Source organism: Rhopilema esculentum, chromosome 8 (assembly GCF_057945365.1).
Source record: "Rhopilema esculentum isolate cy_ngs chromosome 8, ASM5794536v1, whole genome shotgun sequence".
Taxonomy (NCBI): Eukaryota; Metazoa; Cnidaria; class Scyphozoa; order Rhizostomeae; family Rhizostomatidae; genus Rhopilema; species Rhopilema esculentum.
In genome coordinates, this window is record NC_142822.1 from 4,004,368 (window position 1) to 4,027,383 (window position 23,016).

General features: G+C 36.1%; 1 protein-coding gene and 1 pseudogene across 1 annotated transcript in view; both read left to right on the forward strand.

Annotated features, from left to right (window-relative positions):
• The window catches only part of LOC135695018 (RNA cytidine acetyltransferase), a 30,030-nt gene extending 13,881 nt beyond the window's left edge, over positions 1 to 16,149 (forward strand). Inside the window, exons 19-30 of the mRNA XM_065213951.2 lie at positions 164 to 212; positions 741 to 840; positions 1,707 to 1,817; positions 3,398 to 3,511; positions 4,847 to 4,902; positions 5,469 to 5,519; positions 6,166 to 6,234; positions 6,719 to 6,817; positions 7,765 to 7,838; positions 8,183 to 8,263; positions 12,196 to 12,220; positions 15,856 to 16,149. Coding sequence (XP_065070023.2) covers positions 164 to 212; positions 741 to 840; positions 1,707 to 1,817; positions 3,398 to 3,511; positions 4,847 to 4,902; positions 5,469 to 5,519; positions 6,166 to 6,234; positions 6,719 to 6,817; positions 7,765 to 7,838; positions 8,183 to 8,263; positions 12,196 to 12,220; positions 15,856 to 15,924 — 898 coding nt within the window. The 3' untranslated portion in view covers positions 15,925 to 16,149. The remainder of the gene's footprint in view (positions 1 to 163; positions 213 to 740; positions 841 to 1,706; positions 1,818 to 3,397; positions 3,512 to 4,846; positions 4,903 to 5,468; positions 5,520 to 6,165; positions 6,235 to 6,718; positions 6,818 to 7,764; positions 7,839 to 8,182; positions 8,264 to 12,195; positions 12,221 to 15,855) is intronic.
• A 4,126-nt stretch (positions 16,150 to 20,275) lies between these two features.
• On the forward strand, positions 20,276 to 20,674 carry LOC135694849 (dynein light chain Tctex-type 5 pseudogene; annotated as a pseudogene).
• The last annotated feature ends 2,342 nt before the right edge of the window (positions 20,675 to 23,016 follow it).

Here is a 23,016-nt window from a genome sequence, read left to right on the forward strand (position 1 = left end):
CAGAGATATAATTATATTTCCGTCGAATATTTTCGTCGATAAGCCCATCCTCCTTTCTGCTGTGTCACTACGATCGCTGTTTCATTCTTTTTATGCCTTAGAACAGAGTTTTAAGCTGTTCCTGATGCATTTTTTATCAATTTGTGTAACCTTTTTATCGCAGATTTTGGAGAAAGAGTTTCTTCATTCCGGTGTACGTACGTCAGACAGCTGTAAGTGTCTTGTTTTTATTACACAGTGCACGACAATATTATGCAACTTGCGATGTCCTTTGTCATCTTATACATATGTATTTATTTTTTTGCTCAAATCAACATATTTTGAATTTAAACATAAATTATATCTCTGTCTATTGATCTTTCAAAATGAATCTTTTGAGCATTTTGAAAAGTTCATTGAACGAAAGATCGTTTAGAGCCAGTAACATAGCCGGATTTTGATCTATCTGCATGGATTTTGACTCAGTATTCAAGCAATTTTGATCATAAAATAATTTGAAAAAAAAACGGTCCAAGAAAAACACTTTATGAATCCTATCAAAAACTTTATGATGTGAATACTTTTTCATAACTTATATCAAATTGCACTTTTTGGACAACTTATTGTTTTTCTCATTCTTAAACCTTCACATATCCTCTCTAAAAACTCTGGCCACGCCACTGCTCGTAGCCATTCCAGTTTCAAGAACTACGTGTTCTTTATATGTGTACCCTATAGAGGATGCTACTTTTGTTTTCAAGAATGACTTAACTGGGGAGCATACATGTATTATGCTGCGGACGCTAAATGAAGAAGAGATAATTGATTCGGACGCCCTGTGGCTGAAATCATACTGGCAAGGTACCTTTATATATCTTAAAATAGTTCTTACCATCTTCTCTGGTTTTATGTATGTAGTACATTCAGATGAATTGGTTTGTTGTTTGAAATGCGGAAAGAAAAAATATTGTATGTTTGAAAAGCCACAGTAAGTTTGCAACCAGTTCCACAAAACAAAGGACTCGTCTAAACAACGGACTAATCAAGCAATGGAACGTACCTCAAACAACGGACACCTCCCAATCAACGGACACCTCCCAATCAACGGACACCTCCCAATCAACGGACACCTCAAAACAGCGGACACCTCAAAACAGCGGACACCTCTTAACAACGGACACCTCTTAACAACGGACACCACTTTACAACGGACACCTTCTAATCAATTCACAAATAGTCATGAAAGCTCTTTCCTATTGATCTCTATACAGATGTTTTGCTATAGGGGTGTTGGAGATTAATTGGCAGTTTCCAGACATGCCCTCTACAGTCCTTCTCAAAAGCTCTTTTTAGCTTTCAAATGCTCATACCGCATAATTTCACAGTTAACTCCCCTTTCCCTAAACAACACTGATTAGCATTCGTATTTGACATCAAAAGGCATGATCTTAAAGCATTAGCATATGAATAGCCAACATTGTTTTGGGAGTGCAATGTTTTGCAGGGATGGTTTCTCTGGTTTTCACTGTAAAGTGAACGAAAAAATGTTACGTGAAATGGCTTTGTATAATTACTGGCAAAAAATTGGTTATTCGATATAAAATGTTGCAGACATTCCTGACTGTTAAAACACTTCTTTATGTTAATAACGTTTCCTTACAACTTGCTTTTATTCATGCAATAAGTTATATTAGCTGCTTTAAAGTGCCTTGCTCTTTTCTTCTCAGACTTCAGACGCAGATTCATTGCATTGCTTTCCTATCAGTTCCGTGAATTTACCGCTTCTCTTGGCCTTGGTGTTCTACAAAACAAATTCACAAAAGAGTCTGATTTTTCAGGTACTTGATGGATAAATTGTTAATTAGATACCAAATGCAAGGGTTTTGCTTTCCTGAATGTTTATTCCAAATCACAGCTTTGAATTCAAGCGTTTATCCGGTTTAAACGAAGCTTACAATATCACATCATAATTTCAGAACCTTGTTACTTTACAAGTTTCCTTCGTTAGAGTGCAGTTACCCAGTAGCTTTACATTCTATATAATTTATGCTCATTGAAGTCCATCAGTGCTGTCTCAGTCGTAAATTTGAAACCCGGGAGGGAGCCTTATTTTGCCAACGTCTATTAGGGGGGGGGGTTTATTCGAACGGAGGGCGTATTCGAGGACTTAGGTACGTGTTTGAAAGTCTTTACTAGCCCAGACTAGCCCAGACTAGCCCAGCTTTCGACTTGGCAAATTTCGATGGGACTACGGTTTGCTTACTGATACAACCTCCATTATACAAGCAGTGTGGATATTATCTGGACCATTCCGGAATTACCTGATTTTACTCTGATAATCGTTGTCACATGAAAGCGTTTGTACATAAAAATACCCCTACTTTTGGTAATTTGCAATCACCTTCCTTGCGTTACGAGACCTAAAACGTCATTAGAAGATCCGTGGAAACTGAGAAAATAATCTACAAGGAGGAAAGAAGACTACAGGATTTCACTCCATATTCACTCTAGATTATTACGTCGTTGAATCTGCGGTGCATCTTAAGAATTTTTTTTTCGTTTGTCACAGGGTGCGATAACGCAACGTAGTCACATTCCATTCCTGTTGGCAGATACATATCCTGACCAGTCGCATTTTCAACTCCTTCGCTAGCTCACAATTAGTATTTTCGAATCTCTACAGTCTAACTACTGTTATTTCGCAATCATGGCAATTTTGTGGGCTGTTTTTTAATTGTAACTTCGAGTTACACAACACGGCCATCTGCCGAACTCAAACATGGTGGTCATACGGTCACAGACCTCGAGAAAGGCCGAAAAATACAAAGGAAATCGAAGTACCACACACCCAAAACCCTGCTTTGTTTTCTTTGTATTCTGAGAAAAGTTTTCAAAGCTTGGAGGAGAAGCTTTGAACTTTCTAAGGGCTCAATTGAAAGCATATCACGTGTTGAGAACCGTGTCGTTCTTGTTTCCAAATGAACATTTTCAGTGTGATTATGTAATTTTTGTTATATAACTATCTGCAGTTTTACTGTAAGGAGATGCCCTTTTTTTATATAAATTATTCACAGAACTTTTTTTTCAAGCAATTTAATATTTTAATATTGATTTATTTTCAGCATCACATCGTGAATTTTTACGTTCTTCCTTTATTGTCAAAAATTGTGACACTTAAGTAAAGATTAGCAAAAACGACGCGCTTTTGGTTATTCACAGCAACACGGAGGCAACATACCATTGTAGACTAAATGTTCAGCTGCTAGCAATGTTTTGCTTCTATGCAACTAAGTTATAATTTTTCAATTGAAGTTGATTGAAAATTTTTTAAATTCACCCAGCATTTGATTGAAAATGTAAGATGGATGCTGTTTGCTCTTTGTTATCATGAAGCTTGCGTTCTTTTTGTCCTCTTTAGACGTTCCAAAAGGCGAGCTCGATCTTATATTCACAAAATATGATTTGAGAAGACTTGATCTCTACTCACGAAATTTGGTTGACTATCATCTTATAATGGATCTTCTTCCTGAAGGTAAGATATCTGTCCAGTTTGGAAAGTTAACGATTATGCTTGTGCTTGTTCAGCTCGATAGGTGAAATCATATGGAGGGGAAAGAATGAGCTAGTAGATGTTAATCACAAGTGAAAGAGTTGCTGAGTGATGACCTTAAAGAATCTAATTCTTTACAGTAGGAAACAGGCCCCATTCTCTTTACAGTAGGAAACCCCCATATATAGGAAACAGACCCCATTCTCTAAAAAAGGGGTCCTTTTATAAGAAACAGTTTAAGGCCTGAAAAAAAATGTTACTTAGTTTCAGGTTTTTCATAGTTTATTCCCGAATACCAAATGAGGAAGTGTAATTGAAAAATGCTAAGTACTTGCAGAATGCAATAGAGCACTTTTCAATCATTACACTACACATTTTTGGTGACACTCATTTTGCTATACTAGTTGAACCCAGGGGAATGATGAAATGGTACAATATTCTTTATTCTCAAAAAGGAGTTTTAGGATGAAAAATTTAAAGAATCTGCACAAAGAGCACTGAAAATACTGACATGATTGGAAAGAACATAATTACTCAGACAGAACATAATTAATTGTTTGATAAGTTAAATCTCTGTTTGGTTGTATTAGAATAATTTTTAAGCAACTGTCTTTATTAAAACATTTTAACATTTTCAGAGCATTTCCATTTGGTTGAATCTGATTATAACAAGTTAAAAATTTTCTGGAACCCAAAATGTATTTTCTGTACTTTCCAATGTGTTATTGATCTTAAATGCATGAAACATTTTAATGATATTAGACCATTGTACTGTGCAGTATGTATTGTACACTACTGCCAGTAATTTTCAATACACATGCATGCATGGTACATTCACATACCTTGACTTGACTTGGTTTAACTTGATGGTACTTATGTATAAGAAACTTTCACCCTGATTATTAAAAGGTCTCTTTAAGTAAGAAACTTTCTGAGGCTTCAATTTAAAAAAGTGGTTTCCATCAACCTACTGTATCTAGATTAATCTTGATTTTGTTATCTGAAAGAATTGATCCTAATGTCAAAAGACAAAAGGCTGAGATCTTTCTACAAGAGCATATGCTCTTTCTATGTCGAATTGTTATTTGGAATAATATTGTTTATTAGGTTGTATAGCCATACAGTTTTAAGAAGTAATCAAATTGTTTTGTGTTGATAAGAAGTACGAAATATTATCGATGAGAACACATGGTTTTAGTAGATAGAACGTTCTGCAAATTCAGTATCCACAATTTCCGCCAAAAGTCTTGGTATACTTGGATAATGTTTAGTGCCATAATGTTATGTAACATTAAGATGTTTTTTCTTTTTTTTCAGTCTCCAGACTCTACTTTTCAAACAGGATGGATTTCAAGTTGTCGACAGTGCAATCTGTGAGGAAATTTTTTTTAGCTGAGTTCACCATGATTACATTTTAATGCACTGTTGTTATGGGAAATGAATTTGGAAAGACTGATAAAAGTGGGGTATAAATACTGATAAAAAGTGTAAAGGGGTTACAAGCAAATATAACGGTAGCAAGACGGGGGTTACAAGCAAATGTAACGGATAAAATGCGAATAGACATCTTTAGAACACATGTTTTTTCATCCAAAAAGGGTTTTTAGTTACGTTCACTTGCTATCCTTTCTGATCATCTAGTGCAGAATTATTGTAATAGAGTTTGGTAGAAAGAACCATGAACTTAACATTTGTTAGTGGTTTTCCAAGGGGGGGAGGGGGGGGTTTATTCAGTCAATTTGATTTTCAGTGTTCGTCTCATGCTTGCAAGTAGGGCTTTAGACTTACATATAAGGGTTGTTTTCTTGCCTTAGTTGTTAAACGTTATTGATACTTGAAATGAATAGAGTCCATAATAAATAAATTGATAAATTAATAAATTAAATAAATTTATAAATTAATAATAAATAAATAATAAATAAATTTTATTTTCAAATAGGCTATTCTTCTGGGGATTGGTCTGCAACACAAACGTGTAGATGAATTGGAGGTAATTTCAAATTTTATGTTTTACAGTCTAGTGGATATTTTACATTTGAAGTCTCGTCGTGGTTTCTTTTCTGCAGTGAGCTTCTCAATATTTAGTGCTATAACAAAGTTAATGCCTGTAAAAAGCAATCGGTATTTCAATAATCCCTTATAAAAACATTCGAAGAGTTTCTGAAATATGATCCTTTTTCTTTAGGATCTTCAGTGCACTCCTTATCTCCAATACTTGTACCATTGATTGCTATCAAACCTTTTTCATACTGAAGCAAAACAGTGATCTTAGGTTATCAATTGTTAGGTCTTATGTTCTGAAATCTCTGGCAAAAATCCCTTCTGTATGACCTCTAATGTTCCCTGCTATCTAATGAATTATATCTGACCGACCAACTAGGCATCTCTGTATCGTTGGTATTATAATTTTTACAACCAAAATTTCCTGTCTTCCGCACAAATATAAGGTAATAAGCGAAAAAGCTTTATATGCAGCTCTAATTTTTTGCTGTTCCACCCTCCTATAGAATAATAAATCCATAAGTTGGTTTGCACGATTTCGTTTGAATTTTCTTATGCCTTTTTTGCTTTCATGAGCTATTTACACGCAGTTGCATTCTCAATTTGTTGTTGTTATTCATTTTTTTGTTTTTTAGAAAGAACTTGATTTGCCTGGGAGCCAGATTCTTGGCCTGTTCAATAGAATGATGAAAAAAGTAACCCAGGTGAGCTGCGTTTAACAGAATTTGGCGATAGGTTGCTTATAGCGATTTTCTGGGTCGTTTAGGGATTGAAACAAAATGAACCAAACTCAAATCCTTTGTTGCTTCCAAACACTGGCCTTTGGTATTAGAGGGTCTTTGACGATTTGAAACTTATCTAAGAAGCTGTGTGGTGTCGTGCTTCCGTTTGTGTGATTACTTGTAAAAATTATTTTTGATCACAAATGGCTCATTATAAAAAGGGATGATTCGAGGAATATTTTGTGATTCAAAATGACATATAAACTGACGAGAATTCTATTTACTGTTGTTAATATTTTATCAAATTACAACTAATATTCGATTTCATTTTGAATGTCAATATAAGCAAACAATTACCCTTACCCTTACATCAGCAAACAATTGTAATGCTGTTTTTATCGTCAAGTTCTTTCTCAAAATAGTTTGGTTACTAATGTTTTTCACCGTACCTTTTTATGCATTTCAGTATCTGAATGGCATTGTCGAGAAAGAAGTTGAACAGTCTCTAGCACCGAAAAAGTCTATCATCATGGAACCAACTGCCAAGTCTTTAGATAAAGAACTGGTAAGGTTTATCACTAATAATTCTAAGTCAGCCTCTTGTCCTTCAAAATTTTAGGTTAGCCCGCATAAGCGGAAGCGTAAGATACTATACAGGACGAAAATGCAATGGCAGGACTCGAACCCGCGATTATCAACATTGTACGTCATTGCTCTATCAACTGAGCTCAAGTTTTCTCAGCTCCAGTTCCGACTCATTTGAGTTATTCAATGTTTCTACTTTTCCGCGCTATCTTCAAACACTTAAATCTAAGCCGAAAGACACGGGAAGTCCTTGACTGTGAAGAACCGACGAAATGAAGTTGTAGTTCCCTTTTCTCGCTGCTTTCTTGTACACCGAGTACCCATTTGCTGATGGTTGGACAGGATGCAAAGCTTCTATGTCGTCGGTCGAGCATTGGCTTTGATGCACAATACTGTCAGTGATCTAACACATGTCATGTAGGCCTTCCTATATGTTGGTACTGCTTGATGTAAGACAAGATCTCTTTTTCATCAAAGTCAATACTAGGCCCGAATTCATCGTCATGGGCGGTAAAAACCATTGCTTTTGGGCACTTGACAAAATTTAAAAGCTGCCTAGGAGCAAAAGCCTGGAAATTTCACTGCAAAGCAAATTGATGCTTTGCTAGAAAACTAATGAAGGTTTTTTGAAATGAATAAAAGTTTCAGGTTAAGGTTGTACGCTCGAGCCCACAAATCCCACTTATGGATCCCAGAGCCCAATTCACTACAAAATCTAACACTAGTTTTAAATTAATTGACGTTAAAATGCATTTAGAAATGAGTGCAAATCGGGAGAAACTTTTTCATCTGGCTTGAACACGAGTACCTTCGATTCGCACGAGGCCTAACTTGTTTGACAGTATTACGATGTTCTGTTTATAAGCGCAAAAGCTGTACGACTGCGAAAAGTTACGTGAATTTATTGTTTTAATCTTCTTTATAAAGGATGAGGCTGAAAAGGAATTCAAAGAGAAGCAAAAACAGGAGATGGAGAAACTCAAGTCGATAGACTTTACTGAGTGAGTTTAGAGCGTTTTAGAAGTTGCTGTACTGTACGTTTTGTGTTCCATAGCCTTTCGAAATAAGTATTATCCCATTTGTAAGTAGATTTCTGAAAGGAAACAGTGGTTGATGTAGTTAATCATTGAGATTATTACGTAAAATATTTTAAGAATTCACCAAGACTGCAGTTCGTCTTTGTGAGTAAAATATTATTACGAGTATATCATCTGTATTGGTGAAAAATTATGCTCTCCCTGTTATGGTGCAAGCATTATTTCAAATAAACGAGAATAATTACATTGATGTAAAACAAGTAAAATAAAAAGTGATTTCCTGTGTAAAATTGAAAACTACCTTGCAGGTTTGCCATTTCTGGAAACGAGCAAGAATGGAATAAAGCTCTGGGAAAAACAAAAAAGCTTGGAAACATCAGTATCGGCAGGTATTGGCCAAATTATATTATACTCAATTATATTTGTAGTATGATTATAGGTTCTAAGAATGTGAATTTATTTTATATTATATTTTATTTTATTTTATTTACCATATTTTCTTTTATTTTACTTATTATTGTACTAAGTTTTTCTTATCGTAAATTGTCATGACACCAAAAATTTTTGAGGCGTCGAGACTGAAATCTGCTTACATATGATTTTCCGCTTTTTGGGATCTTGATATTTTTTAATCTTTAGAATGATTAAAACTGCTGTTTGTCACAAACGGCTCGATACCGTATAGACAGAGCTGTACACGTTTTTGGTGTATTGAAAAGGAGGCTGTTACACCAAGTAGCGTAACTATGAAAATATGTTCAAAAATGTTTGGATCTGTTGAAGCATCCTTAAAGTGAGGCTGTAGCGAAACAGAGGCTCATGGAGTAAGTCTATTTGGATCAATTCAAATTTTCGCCTGACGTTTAACGGCTGGCGTGGTTGCCTGGCCTGTCCTTGGACCTGCTTCTGCCTTTAGGCATGCAAATTAAGAAGAGAAGTTGTAGCGGATGAACCTCGCGTTAACGGATGCTTCAGACTTGCGCTGCAGGCACCGATCCTTATCTTGAATGTATTTCTTACAACCAGCAAGCAGTTCGTGTATTTTAGAGAATCTTTTGTATCTTTCATCAGTGACAGCCGCAGTTTGTCAAATAATCCGAGATCCATGTCGGTTTTTTGTTTAATCACTATTGCAAACCCGAGATATTTAACTAGTTGACATCATAGCCTGTAGTTTGTTGTCTTATTTTTCTTCAAGATCTAATTTATTCATTATTTCAAAACGTGTTTTTTGTCCCTATTTTGCGCTCGATCTGATTTCAAGCCTGTTTTCTCGCAGTTTGTGCGCTGATAGTCGTAAAAGGCAAACCTTGTTGAATGATCTTTTTCCTAATTTGATGTTTAATCTTCCCAGCTTGCTGGTTTTAAGGTCCTAAATCCTGATAACTCTAGGTATAGATTTTGTATTAAATTTTTTCCAACTGATATTTTATCATGTTTGAGGGCAAATCTAAATCACCGAGTTTTGGGTATATTCAGGTTTTTTGACTGAGTTGTAATAGAGATTGATTGCATAACTTCATCTCGTGGGACAGCTGGCAAGAATATGTCTTCGTCTTCTTCCTCTGTCGCAAACTCAAGATGCGCTTCAGGCAAATCATTCCATGAAAATCTCGTTCAACTTTAGTGCTCGTCCTTTTTTTTATCTTAAAATTCCTCGAAATCATTTTGTTTTCGTTGAAATCCGCTCACGCTATTTACAAGAGTGAATTTTCCGTCGGTTACAGTAATGCATCTTCTTCTTGTTTCTCGAAAGGACGAAATTTTCGACAAAATTCTTGCTGTTCTGAGCAATGCCGTCTGTTATTGTGATTACTGTACTTTCATCATTGTTATCTCCAGTTTAGTTTGGTTCAAATGGATTTCATTCATAGGGAAGATTCTAGCAATTTTGGCTAATCGAATATTACTTATTTTATCAAGAGTACCGGCATTAAATGGAAAACACAACTAATCGCTTCTTCCTAAGAGTTATTGAAGAAATACCCCCTCCCCCCCTTCAAAATGGCGTTTAGCACGGAGAGTTACCTGTGTCTAGTTGTACTGAAAAAGGAGAAGCTTTTCGTGATCGTTATTAACTGCCCCGTTTTTAGTCTAGGAGACCTTTTTTATCTCAAGTTGGAAAGTTTAAAATATTTTTTAGATAAGACTTTTGATGGGTAAGAATATGAACATCTTTCGATTTACATTTCAGGTCCTTCTACCTCTAAATGTTTTATTGCTTTGGGCCACCTCCATTATTGAGCGAATATCACCTCATTTTGCTTTCTCTTTAAGTTCTATCGATTAATCCATTGAGGATTGTACTATATAGCTCGATTATCGTACTCGAAAAATATGTCTTTGTTTGTCAGAAAGGCGAACTAATGACTTTCTTTCTCTTTGTCTTGATAAATTCGAAACACTTACGTCTTTGCGTAGGCAATGCAGATTGCCTTTGTTGCTCCCTGTTGATTTTGTCACTCAACATCAGTTATAATCGCTCTTTCTGCTCAGTACTCTAATTTTATCAAAATCTCACTTGTGAAAATTTGCTTACTCATTTTCTCACTAATTGGTGCATCCTGTTTTTCTGATTTTCTACCACATTGCTGCAGCTACCAAACGTTTTATGAATTATTCAAAGTTATCTGCCATGACCTGAACAATATTTTAAATTTGAAATGGAAAGGAACTTCCATCTAAACGGTCGAGCATTTCACAAACATTCACCAAACATTTTTTTTTAAATGTTGGGCTCGCTAGTCCAATAGTGATCAAATAACCAAACATTTTGTCTAACAATTGAGCCAAACTTTATGTTTTTTGATCGCACTTTATCCTACATCGACTCGCTCTATTCTCTATTCAAGAATCATGAAGAGAAGGTTGTCTAGCGCTTCCCTGAGACCACCTGGATCGGTTAGTCTCCTTGATCTCCAGAGCATGATTTTAAGCTGAACTTTATTTTCAGTTAGATGAAGTGTCAGCTGAGTTATCGAAATCCAGTCCGTATTCTTTCTCCGTTATATCCACTGTAACGTTCTTCTGTTTGAACTATTAAAGCGCATTACTTTGATTTCGTCTTAAAATCACAACAAAGAGCAAAAAAAGAACAAATCGGCGCCAAAATACTGCTACATTCGAGATACGCGTGTGCACGCCCTGCAATGTTGGCTGAGGTGTTCAAACAACCGAAAATTTCACCGAAGGTCTCTTTAACACGAAACTCTTGTCTCGTTGATTCCTGATTGATAGTATGACCTTGTTTTGTTGAAAAGGATATATTACCATGTGGATAAGCTATTCATTTATCATGATATTTTAAAACATTTATGTTATGAAAATCATGCATGGATATTTTCAATCTTTTACATGTGATTTTTGTCGAGTTAAATGATATCAATACAGAAGGACATATCCATGTACCGACGAAGTTTCAGTAGCATAGAAAATAAGAGAGAGAATGAACATTATCATCTGTCATATAAAAACACGAAAAAGTTTGAGAATATCTCAAAGGAAAGACCATATCCGGAGTTCGCGACGCAATAATGGAATTCGATAGTTCTTTAGCTAGTTCAAATCGCGCAGGTGGGACAGACCAGCGAAAAATTCATGGTGGATTTCGTTTGTAAAATTTCTTTAGAATAAGGAAAAATGCTTTTATAATTGAAATCTGAGCTACAGAAGAATTTACAAATCTTGATGATATAGGCCACCACTGTATTTATTGCGATTTTTGCCCCACTTGTATCATCGAGTCACGAACTCCGAGATTGTCTATAGCTACATTGTTTAAATTTTACAGTTACTTAACAGTTCAAATGTACTTAAAGGAAATTGACAGTGCACCGTAACTCATTCAACTCAATACCAAAACTTGACTTTACATGATACCCCTATTTTGTTTAATCTATATCAAATCGAACCAGTCAGTTAACATCTGAAATCAATGTTATTGATTTAAACCTTAATGCATCAATGTTTCTAAAATATTTTTCTCAAATAGAAAAAGCCTAACAAACAGGATATAAGTTACAAAAACAGTTGGTTTGATCCCAAACTCGATTTTCTAGAGTGTTTTATTATACTTCAGTAAATGTTTGTTGCTGGCTTCTTTAAATCTTTACCAATGGCTATTAGCCAATAAAACGAAATTATTGTTTGTTTTGGTGAAATCAGCTTTGTTTTTCAATGGAGGTTGGATTACTGTATAAATGATGGCGATAAATACAACAGTTGCATTGTTCTCGTTTCCTTTATGCTAATTGCAATGTCACATGACCGTTGTTTTCTATTGGAGATTTTAATGTTGACCGTTGACTCTCTTCTTTTTCAGTTCAAAAGATAAAAGAAAGCAAGATGTAAGTTGGCTGTTTATTCTTACATCTTCACAATTGCATTTTATTGTTGATTACTTTTATCCTCTGTTTGCTTTGAGAGTCGATTTTCTACTTTAAGTTGACCCAACGTTTTAATTTTTTCAGCTGTCATTGACATAATCAGGTTTTCATTCATTATTGTTGCCTAATTGTTTCCTTGGGTCAGTCGCTGGGTCTCAGCCCTGCGACAAACTGATGCATTGTTAGGTCCGCAATCGTATCGAATCCGAGCTTTCTCTTCAAGAATTACCGGTCCTGGGTCCTGGGCATATCTCTTTAGACATCAAACCTAACAATGCACAGCCGAAACGAGTAGATGAGCCACAAACTTGCCTGGTCTCGTTGTGACCACCAGAAACTTGCCTGGTCTCGTTGTGACCAGAATGGATGCTCATCTACGAATATTCACCAGATTGTATAATCACTTTGTCCGAATCTGAAGGAAGAATTCGGATTGAGCAAAGGGTGTAATGTCTAGAATCAAGCAAGGATTATTTTGCGTCTTACTTCCTTATACAACCTTAACCTTCAAAGCACTTTTTGTTTGTGCAAGAGTGCTTCAGTTAAAAAATGGCCTATCCCCGCTCAGGATGAAGTGTTTTGGCTGTGACTCAGTTCGAATAGAGAAACGAGTTTTCTGCTCAAATGGAAATGATTCAATATTAATGATTTTTGATGCATCAAACTGATTTATATTAAGATTTTTATGCAATTATGCTAACACGCTTTTTCAAATTCTCATAAAATCATGCGATATTTTTATCGATTGACCTTTGTAACTCACATAATGTTGATAGTTATTGATAATTTGAAATATCGCAATCTAATATTTGAAACTTGCAACCTAATATGAATCTTGCATGCGTTAATTTAGTCTAATACCGGAAAAGATGAGATGTAAAGCTGGACAAAGCTGGACGCTGTAGAGACATGTTGGCTTGCTTTGCGTTTTAAAGGCTCTTGCGCAACCAGCATGCTTTGCAATTATAATTCCAAAACCGGCCTAATATCATACTGCATGAAAGTACAAAACACAGCCTTTATCTCAAGACAGCTGCCGCTAAACATGTAGGTTGCGCAAGACCCTTGGAACTTCAGTTCTTCATATGCAGTTAAAATTTCTGAAATAGATGACCTACTTGAAATGCTTATCTGAGAGCAGAATTCAAATATCCAGACCTGCAGCATTGCGCGCCATATTACAGCAAAAATATATCAGTTCGCTTGCAGCAAAATCTTTGAGTTAGCACATTTTATCACATGCGAAGATTGCCTTTTCTTCTGTGTAAATATCACCAAAAGACAATCGTTACCTGATCGCAAACTGATAAGGTTATTTTATCTGACATCATGTTGGATCGCCGTCGCCGATTTTCATCAATTTTATCTTACTTGGAAATTACGCAAGTCTGCTAGATGGCTGCGAAACTTTTTCAAGCAAAGAATTAATATATATTTCCTCACTGTGGTTTAAAAAGAGTTGACCTAATTCATATGGGGATTTAGAGACAATTAGCGCGACAGGCATATCATTGCTTACTGTTTTGAAGACACAAATTTATAAAATTGGTTTTGATGACTCTTTAGTGAAAACGTTTACTTTATAATCCTAAAAATTTGGTGAAGTTTTTTGTGTAAAGAGAACGGGTATTTTTCATTTCAGCGTACGGAATTACGTCTCTGTGTACTCAAATTCCTTCCTTGTTCATGATCGTTATCCAAAGAACCCATTGAAAAACATTTTAAACTTCTTTTAAGTCAGATGCTGTTTAACTCAACCGAAGCCTGTTTAAATAAGATCGCGTAGAAATAAGATCATGAATATTTGTGTGGTAGTCTGCAAGCATCATGTCTTGGTACACTTCTGTTTATTATTTGGCTTATTTCCGCTTTTTATGGGGCTCATTGTGCGCATTAGGAGCTTGCTCACGGTTGTTAAAAGTAAGAGGTTTTTGATCGTGAATGTATATAATTACGTCTTATTACGGCATTTCGATCAGTCGGCCTTGACCTTGCGAAAACACCAAAATATTTTCTCAATCGCCACCTCAAAAGGTATGTCATCGAGATTGTCTGTGGGAATTCGTTTGTTGGTGGGATGAAAATTTCATCAAATAAGGCAAAGAATTCAATTCTTGGTCTGTTCGCAATTCAAACTCAGTATATGCCGCGTCTAGTCATAAGCTGCGTTCAACACAGGTTTCCAAGTAGCCTCTAAAATAGCAAGCAATAACAGTTGGGTTCTGCTACCACACTGATATGAACCAGACATCACTTAAAAGTGTATTTGAGGCCAAACTGCCACGGCAGAAAGCTTCTATTATAATCGTTAAACCAAGACACCTGGCTCGAATAATCTCTTAGTTGTTCGAAGCAATATGTTTTCTTTATTTTCGCATTTTTATGTCTATTTTTTTTCCCTAAATACAATGAAACTGAAATGAAGCTATCAGTTTAGGACCATCTCAAATAACAGGCCAGATAACTGAATTGAAGTAAGTTACCTTCTAGAGGTGTGAGGTCTGAAAATCGTCATTAACTTGCTATACAAAAATAGTTGCAGGGGTTCTCGAGCAATTGTCTGTGCCACGACTCAAGGAAACCTGCGAGTATTGCCTTTACAAGTCCATGATTATTTTATTTGCAGCCTTGTATTTGATTTCAAAAATTTTAAAACGTAAATGTGCTAAGAGACTAGAGAAAATGTTTTCTCAAGCTAACATGGTCTTCAAGTAACATGATATGTGTGACTCGACAAATGGCCAGGTTCACATGTGGTTGAAAAAGTGTGTCCTACAAAGATTAAGTCTATGATTAAAAAATCTTTAAGCGGAAAATCACCTGTGCTTAATTTTCTGTGGCAGATGTAAACTGGTTTGTCTTTGATATTTTCTCACGATTAGGAAAAAAATGTTTCACGGGTGTCGCGATCCTCGTCTGTATCAGGTTTAAAAACTCTTCAAAAAGAAATTGTGATAAATTGCAAGACTTGATAAATTGTAATTATAATATAAAAAGTACTTCTTGTGAAACACCTATAGTTATCAGGAACCACGGAAACGGGGGCGGGGGCTTGGGGGCTTTAGCCCCCCAATAATTTCTAAAATATACTTGATATAATAAAATAAAAACCATACAAAAATTGCCTTGCTCTTCGTTTTTAGCATCTTCGTTTTTAGCACAACAGGGTATGGTCTTGAAAATGCACGTTTTCTTGTAGCATAGATATGGCTTACAATGCCATTATCCTTAAAAAGTCCCAGACATTGAATAGCTTCAAAAGAGAAATTAAAAACCATCAGTTTGATTGCAACTGTAGATTGTGCAAACGATTTGTTGAAAATTTACATGAAAGAGTTTTTATGATAGTAATTTATATCCTTTTTGTTGATAGATTTATACTTGTAATCTTGTTCAATTATAGCCTTGTAATGTATTTAACATCAACGTGTATTTAAGTTTTGGTTAGCATTAGTTGGCAAATTGATTAGCTATACGAGAAGCTCGATGGTAAAGTACAATATTTTCCCCGAAAAAATTTTAATAACAAATTTGATTGGCTTTGAATATGCTACTTTGGGCCTAATCTTCAAAATGTTTTTGTTTTGTTTTTTTAGATGCCAGAAAACGAGAAAAAAGGGCCTAAGAATGCCAAGAAAGCCCGAAAAAGTGACTCAAGAAGGTAAAGTGTTTTTGTTTTTTTATAAAAGCATTGGACTGAGGACTATGTTTAGAAGATCCAACTGGCATCGTAGCTTTGCAGGGAGTTTGACCAAGACTTGAAACCCTTAAAGTATCTGCCTATTAATCGCTCATGTGAATTTCAAGACAAAACTTTTGATTTACGTGAAAATTTGTATCCCTTATGAGATTGTAGCAAGTTATCGTGGATTAATGAACCTTGTTGTTGACCCGTCTCTTTTATCATCTATACTGAATTGAGTATCCTTTCTTTCAAATTTTCTGAATTTTCACTGAATTTTCTCATATCAATAGTATACAGTATATAGATATATTGTCGAAAAAACTAGATTCGATTTTCATTTCAAGCTCTGACATTAGTTTATTATTCGACTTTAAATATCATCGATTTTTCTGCTTAATGTAAAACTTCGTAACTATGTGCCCTAGGTATTGTTGTTGTTGGCTTTGGTTCCAGGGTGGCACACAGCTCAAATATTCTTGGTATAGTAAAGCAACAAAGGCAAACCATTGAATACAGTGCCATAGAAAAAATAGAATTATTGGGGGGAACCCCGTGTTCTAGAAAAACAGGAACAAAAGAAACTGTCTGCGAAACATCTGCCAATTTTCCATAACTAATTGTTCCAGTCCCTTTAATACATTGCTTTTCTATCGAAACCCGAATAGTCCGCAAAAAGATGTCAGTACTCATACAAAGGATTTGGAGAACAGATAGATCAGAAACCCTTTTGTCGCTTGTACACTTATCATTCGGTTTATCTCAATGTCCCCTTGACCTTCACGTTTTATGTAAGTGTCTCTTTTCTATCTACATATAAAAGAATTAATCGATTTAGACATTAAATTTAGCGCACCCAGCTTTAATCTAACGAATCCTTTTATATAAATATTAAATTCTCTTACTCAAAAAAGCGTTTGGTTTATGTATATTGGCGCAGCGTATGTTTGGTTTGCAACCGCAATTGCTTTATTTGAGATACCCAGAAACTATTGTGCTCTGGGATTGGAGGATGTTCAGGGCTCATCTGCTAACAATGTGAGTGATACATCCTCTTTTGCTGACAATTTCAAAAATTCATTGAAAATCACCCCTAGGATGGCGAAAAGCTCCTTGTTTTGGAAATGAAATTTTTTAAAAGAGTTTCCCAACATTGTCCAAAATTACCTTAGTAGCTCAGCCGTAGCTCTTAACTTTTAACCAATTTTAACCAAGGCTCGTGTTCTTATAATTAAAGAGTATCGTCAACTCCTCACCCTTTTAATCCAAATAAGCTTAAACAATTCATATTTATTGTCTACCCCAGACACCATGCTGATCGACTCTTATTAACTTGTGTGTCCCGTATTTCGTCACGATGTTTGGTAAGGACTGGATTGTTTCTGTTTTAATCTCCCTTTGAATGGTATTTATTCGTTAATCAATGGGAAAGTCCACCATGTTCGTTAACGGGATATCTGGTTTGATTTCATCTGACGTGCAGCCAGGTCTAAATAATCTCTTGAATTCGATGGCTAATTATAAATTAGTATATGATTTAGGAACATCGGCGCAAATTCAATGTCTAGTCTGACAATTAATTGGTTGATGCCGGATTTTGTCTTTTGGCACGATATTAAAGGTCATGCATTTCAGTAGCTTTAACCAAGGGGTGTATCACTCATCCTAAAATCTCGATAACAGAAGGTTTTTGGCCGAAAACGTTCGAGATTTTTGTGGAGTGATATGCCCCTCGGCTTTAACTGAAGAGGGCTGAGGGGGGTCATAGTAGCTTTAACTGAAAAGGGTGTTGGGTCTTACAAATCTCCGGGTGATTATTTGGAATGAGGGAAAGTCGCATGTAGCTGGTTAGCAGCTGATTTTTGATTCACGAAATCATACGACTTGGCCTTGGGATTTTCGAAACTTTTGCAGGGCTGTTTGTCATTAAAAGCAATGTGGAAATTTTATTGTCAAGCGTGATTTGGAATCGAAAATACTATTTTTGTTTTTTCCGCTTATTTAGATACTTGGAAATGTTGCAAGATTTGATGTTTAAATGTTTGAAGAGATATCAAAGGTTGGTCTAGTCACGATCGATTCGAGACGATCGATTAGTGGTTTAAAACTGTGCTTTCACTGCCGATTCATTTGCGTGCATTCAAAGCCTGTCTTTGCCAAGGCGGTCTTCTTGTGAGCTTACGTTTTAAGCATCGATTATTTGCCGCGAGTATCATGCTTCTTGGGATGCAAATAAATGAGTGCCGTTTCGAAAAGCAAGGTTGAATCGATTTTCTCTCTAAAAGTTACCCACACCCCTTCTCCCCACCCCTCTGGCTGTGGTATTGCAATCTTGCTTGAATGATCCCCCAGTCTCTACTGATTGGCACATCAGGTACTTGATGTGCCAATCAATAATGTCTATCCTGTATACTGAAAATCAACATAATCCAATGCCATCAACCCCACAGGCCTCATCTCCCCTCCTCCCCCTTAGCACTCCCTTGATTACAAGCTTTATCCATACGTACGTCAATTTCACCCTGCTACAAATACCTGATAATTTCTTAAAAGTTCTTTATTCCTTCAACTGAGTTTTGACATTGATTCTTAGGGCTTTGTTCAGATAATCATGTGACATCCAGTCTTGCTTTCCTACTCAATATCATTGCTGAACAGTGTAACATGCTACGAAATTTATGCTCAAAAACGTGAGCCAGTAAATCCTGCAAACTCCTTGTCAAGTCCCTAATTAATAAAAATCCGGATTCTCTTCTTGTAAATAAACAGATTTCGTGTTTATACGTCCGATTTCCAGAACAAGACTGGATTAACTTTTTCTCAGTAATCTGATTGTATTTGCCGTTGATAGGATTAGCAGTTCGTCGCTCTATACTGACTGAGGGAATGATCTTGTTACGGGTTCTGCCTAGCATACAGATAGCATTATGGTTTCCGGTGCGCTAGGACAGCGGCCAACACTAGAAAATCTCTTAATACTAACGCTGATTGGTTCCGGGAAAATGTCAGCTGTGGACATAAATTATCCCGGACGTGTAGCTCCGTAAGAGTATTAACTATCTATAATTGAAGTTCGGATTGCTTTGCCAATGCTCATTCAAAAACTCTTTAAAGGTGATAAGCAATCGGAGATCTTTGATGGAAGTTGTCTTTTTGGGTACCACTACCATTTCGTTTCAAATAATATTACCAGCTATGTTTCTTACACTTAAGTTGATATTATTTCCCTGCCCACTTCTTCTCCCTATATGCCCATATCTTTCTCGGTCAAAGGCCAGTATCCTTAAATCGATTTCCCGCTAATGGTTTACAGTCTCTTGATTATATCAAACAAACCATAATGAGACTGAGGTCAGCTTTTGGTCTTAACTTTATACTGAAGTCAATGGCTCACAGGCTACAGTTATTGTCTATGTGGGTTTAAAATGGTGATTCGTTTGAAAAGAGGATAATTTATTATTAATGCAATGAATAGAAACAATTATCCGAAAGGATTCAGTTTGTTGTAGAAAGTCAATAAAGCATTTTAACAGTGCCTAGGCCATATTTAAAGATCTTGTAATTAGCTACTCAGAGATTGTGTTGTCTGAATGCACTCAGTTAGGCCTCTAACTCCAGATTACCAGTTAACAAAGTAGGCTGGTCTTTTGGCCTACACAAAACGCTGTTTAACCACTCATTCTTCTTTCAAATAGCATGATTTTACAACCAAAGACACATTTGTCGTGAATTTTGCATGAGATTGGTTTATTTGTTGAGAAATGTCGCTGGTACATCTCATAAAATCTAACTTTTGTGGTCAGAACGACTTAAAAAATTTCAAAGATTGACTTACGATTTTTTATCAGATTAAAACTTGAGATTCATAACTAGAATCAGAGAAGTTAGTGTTTGTTGTCACAGCATTCGGAGTGTCGTTACCGCATCAGCATTAATTTTAAGTGGACTGACATGCTGTATATAAAACCTTCTAGTTAAGTCAAGTATTTTGTATTCGGTGATAATGTTGTGTTTTATCGAAAGTATCGTGCACCTTCACAGCGAATTGAGAATAGCATCAGGAGTCACAGTTAATCTTACTGAATCTGCTGTTTCAATTGAGAAATGCCAAGCAAAAAGGAGTTTTGGTGGGTTTGCTAAAAGAAGCTAAGATTGTACTTTGGTGTTCTTTAAATATAAATTTTTGAGCTAAAATTTGATATTATTATTAAGATGTTAAAGGACTTATTAAGATGTTGTTCACAAATATGATGAAAGTGGAATACGCGAGTGTTCTTTGTAAGATCTAGCAATTTTTGGGTTAAAGAAACTTGCACCATATATATATACTTAAGATGGATGACAAGCTAGACCTGAGTCACAAAACAAGACCGGAATACATGCCTACGTATAGACTACAGCCAGTAGACGGGACCCGGTTTAATGTCACTGAAGTCGAAGAGTTAACGATGAAAGTATTGACTGAAAAGCTTTCGAAAATTCAGTATGAACCAACAAGGTCGAAAAAACTGATTTGTGAGATTGCTAATGAAATCAGAGAAAAACTGAAGAAGATGAAAATGAGAAGATACAAGTATGTTGTTGTTGTTCAGCTTGGAAGTATGGATGGTCAGGAAGTGAGTATTGCCAGCCGTTGTGTTTGGGCAGATAAAACAGATAATTTTGCTACGGCTTCATTCCAAAATAGTTATTTATTTGGCGTTGCAACAGTTTACGGGTTATACTACGAATAAAGTACACAGAACCGCGCCCGTATATCCTGTCAAATTATCCCATACGCAATATAAATGTTGCTCTTTATGATACATTTAATGGACATGTTTACTATGCCTCTTAATCAGGACAAGGTCAAGCCATCATCTGAATGTTGTAAATTTCATCAAAATGGCGTGATGTAACTTTTATTTTTGGACAGCAGAGACATTAAAGCTTAAAAGCTCTTTTACCATTTTGGTATTAAATAAATGTTTTCGTGCTTTGCAACAGAGGCTCGTGCAAATCAGTCTTGGTGTTATTTTTGAGGGTATGTCTTACTTTGCTTTAGTAATTTTAATCTAACTATTTGCTGTGTACGTTCTCAGACTGAAGTCAGTAGAAGGTTGCCACGCTCAAAGTCCTCTATTTTTCATGCTAAAGATTAAAGCAAAGCTTTGTTGAATGCCGATGAAAAGGCTTTCTCGTTTTATCAGTTTTATGCATCTTTGTTAGTAAATGCAGATTTTGTTTATTAAACGTTGAAATTCATTTCCTATTGCTAAATACCTTTTAGAACCGAAAGTTATTTGGACTGTGCAAGGGTCAAAGATAAATTTAATTGAAAACTGAAGCTGGTCTCAAAGTTTTATTGTCGTTCTTTGTTAAGCAAAAGTCCCTTTACACATGTCACTGCTGATAATAGTTTAGTTGCAACACTTTTATTGTGCCTGCATGCTCGGCTGCAAACTAATAATACACGTGGAAATGATTTAACTGCTTTTGGAAAACATTTATTGTGAAAGCTATTTTGCGTTGTTCATCCAAATCCAGTGGCTAGGTCAAACTCGTACCTGACACTGCCACAAGTGGCTTGATAAGAGTCTTATAAAACCCGCCTCTTTGTTAATAATCTGAATACTTCTGTAACTTCTCTGATCAGTTCTTTTACATTTATTAGTCGGCCAGATTTGAGAACGCTGGACTGTCTTCAAACAGCCTTCGAAGCGTGCGACTTGCCAAAGTTATAGAGTCAGTGATTCTGATATATTGTAAACCGGCCTAATAACTGACGAGATTAGTTTCCTTGTTACTTGGTTTCGAGTATGCAAATCCCTAGTTGGGTCACAGAGAGTGATTATTAAGCCTCCTGAGAAATATCGAAACAATTATCGCCGTAAAAACTGCACTGTTCACCAGCTGAACATAACTTCAATTAATTTATCTTTCATTTATACAAATTTCTCGGCGCGGCTTCTGTCAGTTGGACAACTTACCATGCACATCACTGCTAGCCATTTCGTTACGTTTTTTAATAATAAAAAGACATTTGAAATGACAGTTTTTATAGACGATTAGATATTTGGTTTTACGAATTAGTAGTGCTTTATAAGAGGGAGCAGCTGAAACTCCAATAAGTCGACGAGCATTGTCCATTCACCTCCAAAAGGTTATAAAGCGAGATAGTTTTACGAGGGTTTTTACCAGGCCTTCCAAAGTTACAAGATAATTCGTTCTGGTAAGCCTCCAACAGGACAGTTGCATTTTGTCAATGCTATCTCTTTGCCGTACAATGAAAAACTTGTTAAGTGTTTGATACAGTACATTGGTGGCCGGCGTGAGTCGTTCCGAGTAGCTCTGCTTTCATGAGGTTAGTTCACATCACATGAAGTCTCAAATCTAATACCTTTCTTTTACAAAAAGATCTTTTTTCGTGTCAATTGAGAGCTCATGTCTGAGATGTCAAAAGTCAGAACCATGATGGATTGTCAAAACTACTGCACAGCGGCAGTTTTAGGGATTGTGGGGCCCGGGGCCAAAAAACATCTGCGAAGCCCATGTTCTTTACGATTTTTAATCTTTTTCTCAGGTGTGGGGCCCCTTCTGACTACCATAAGAGCGAAGACCGTGGCCTCCTGGACCTTCCAATCACTTTTAGTAGAGTTTGTAAGAAAAGTGCGATCGTTTTGATACAAAGAATCCGGCGGGATTTCTGCAGATTGTACCGCGCTATGAGTCCTTTGTGTGGTTAGCACGCAGAAGAACTTCTATAAACCCTGAAATTTTTCTTTCATAACTCTTCCGATGCCTGCTCATTGATCATGTTTTGCCACCACGAATCGGTACGCCCAGGCTTGACCCAAACCGTTCTTTTTTTTCGCTGTAATCCCTTTAGTTTTCTTGCCTTCAATTTATGGAGGTAGAAATTTTTTTTCTTGCCAAGGATATTCTCATTCCCATGCCTGAAGGACAGCTAGGAGTTGGGATAAAAAAGAAGCAACATGCTGGAAGGTAGAATGAAATTTGCATGTAAACATGCGGTGATTTTATCCCACTTGCCAGCCCATATGCTGGAAGGTGGGATAACTTTGCTCATATATAC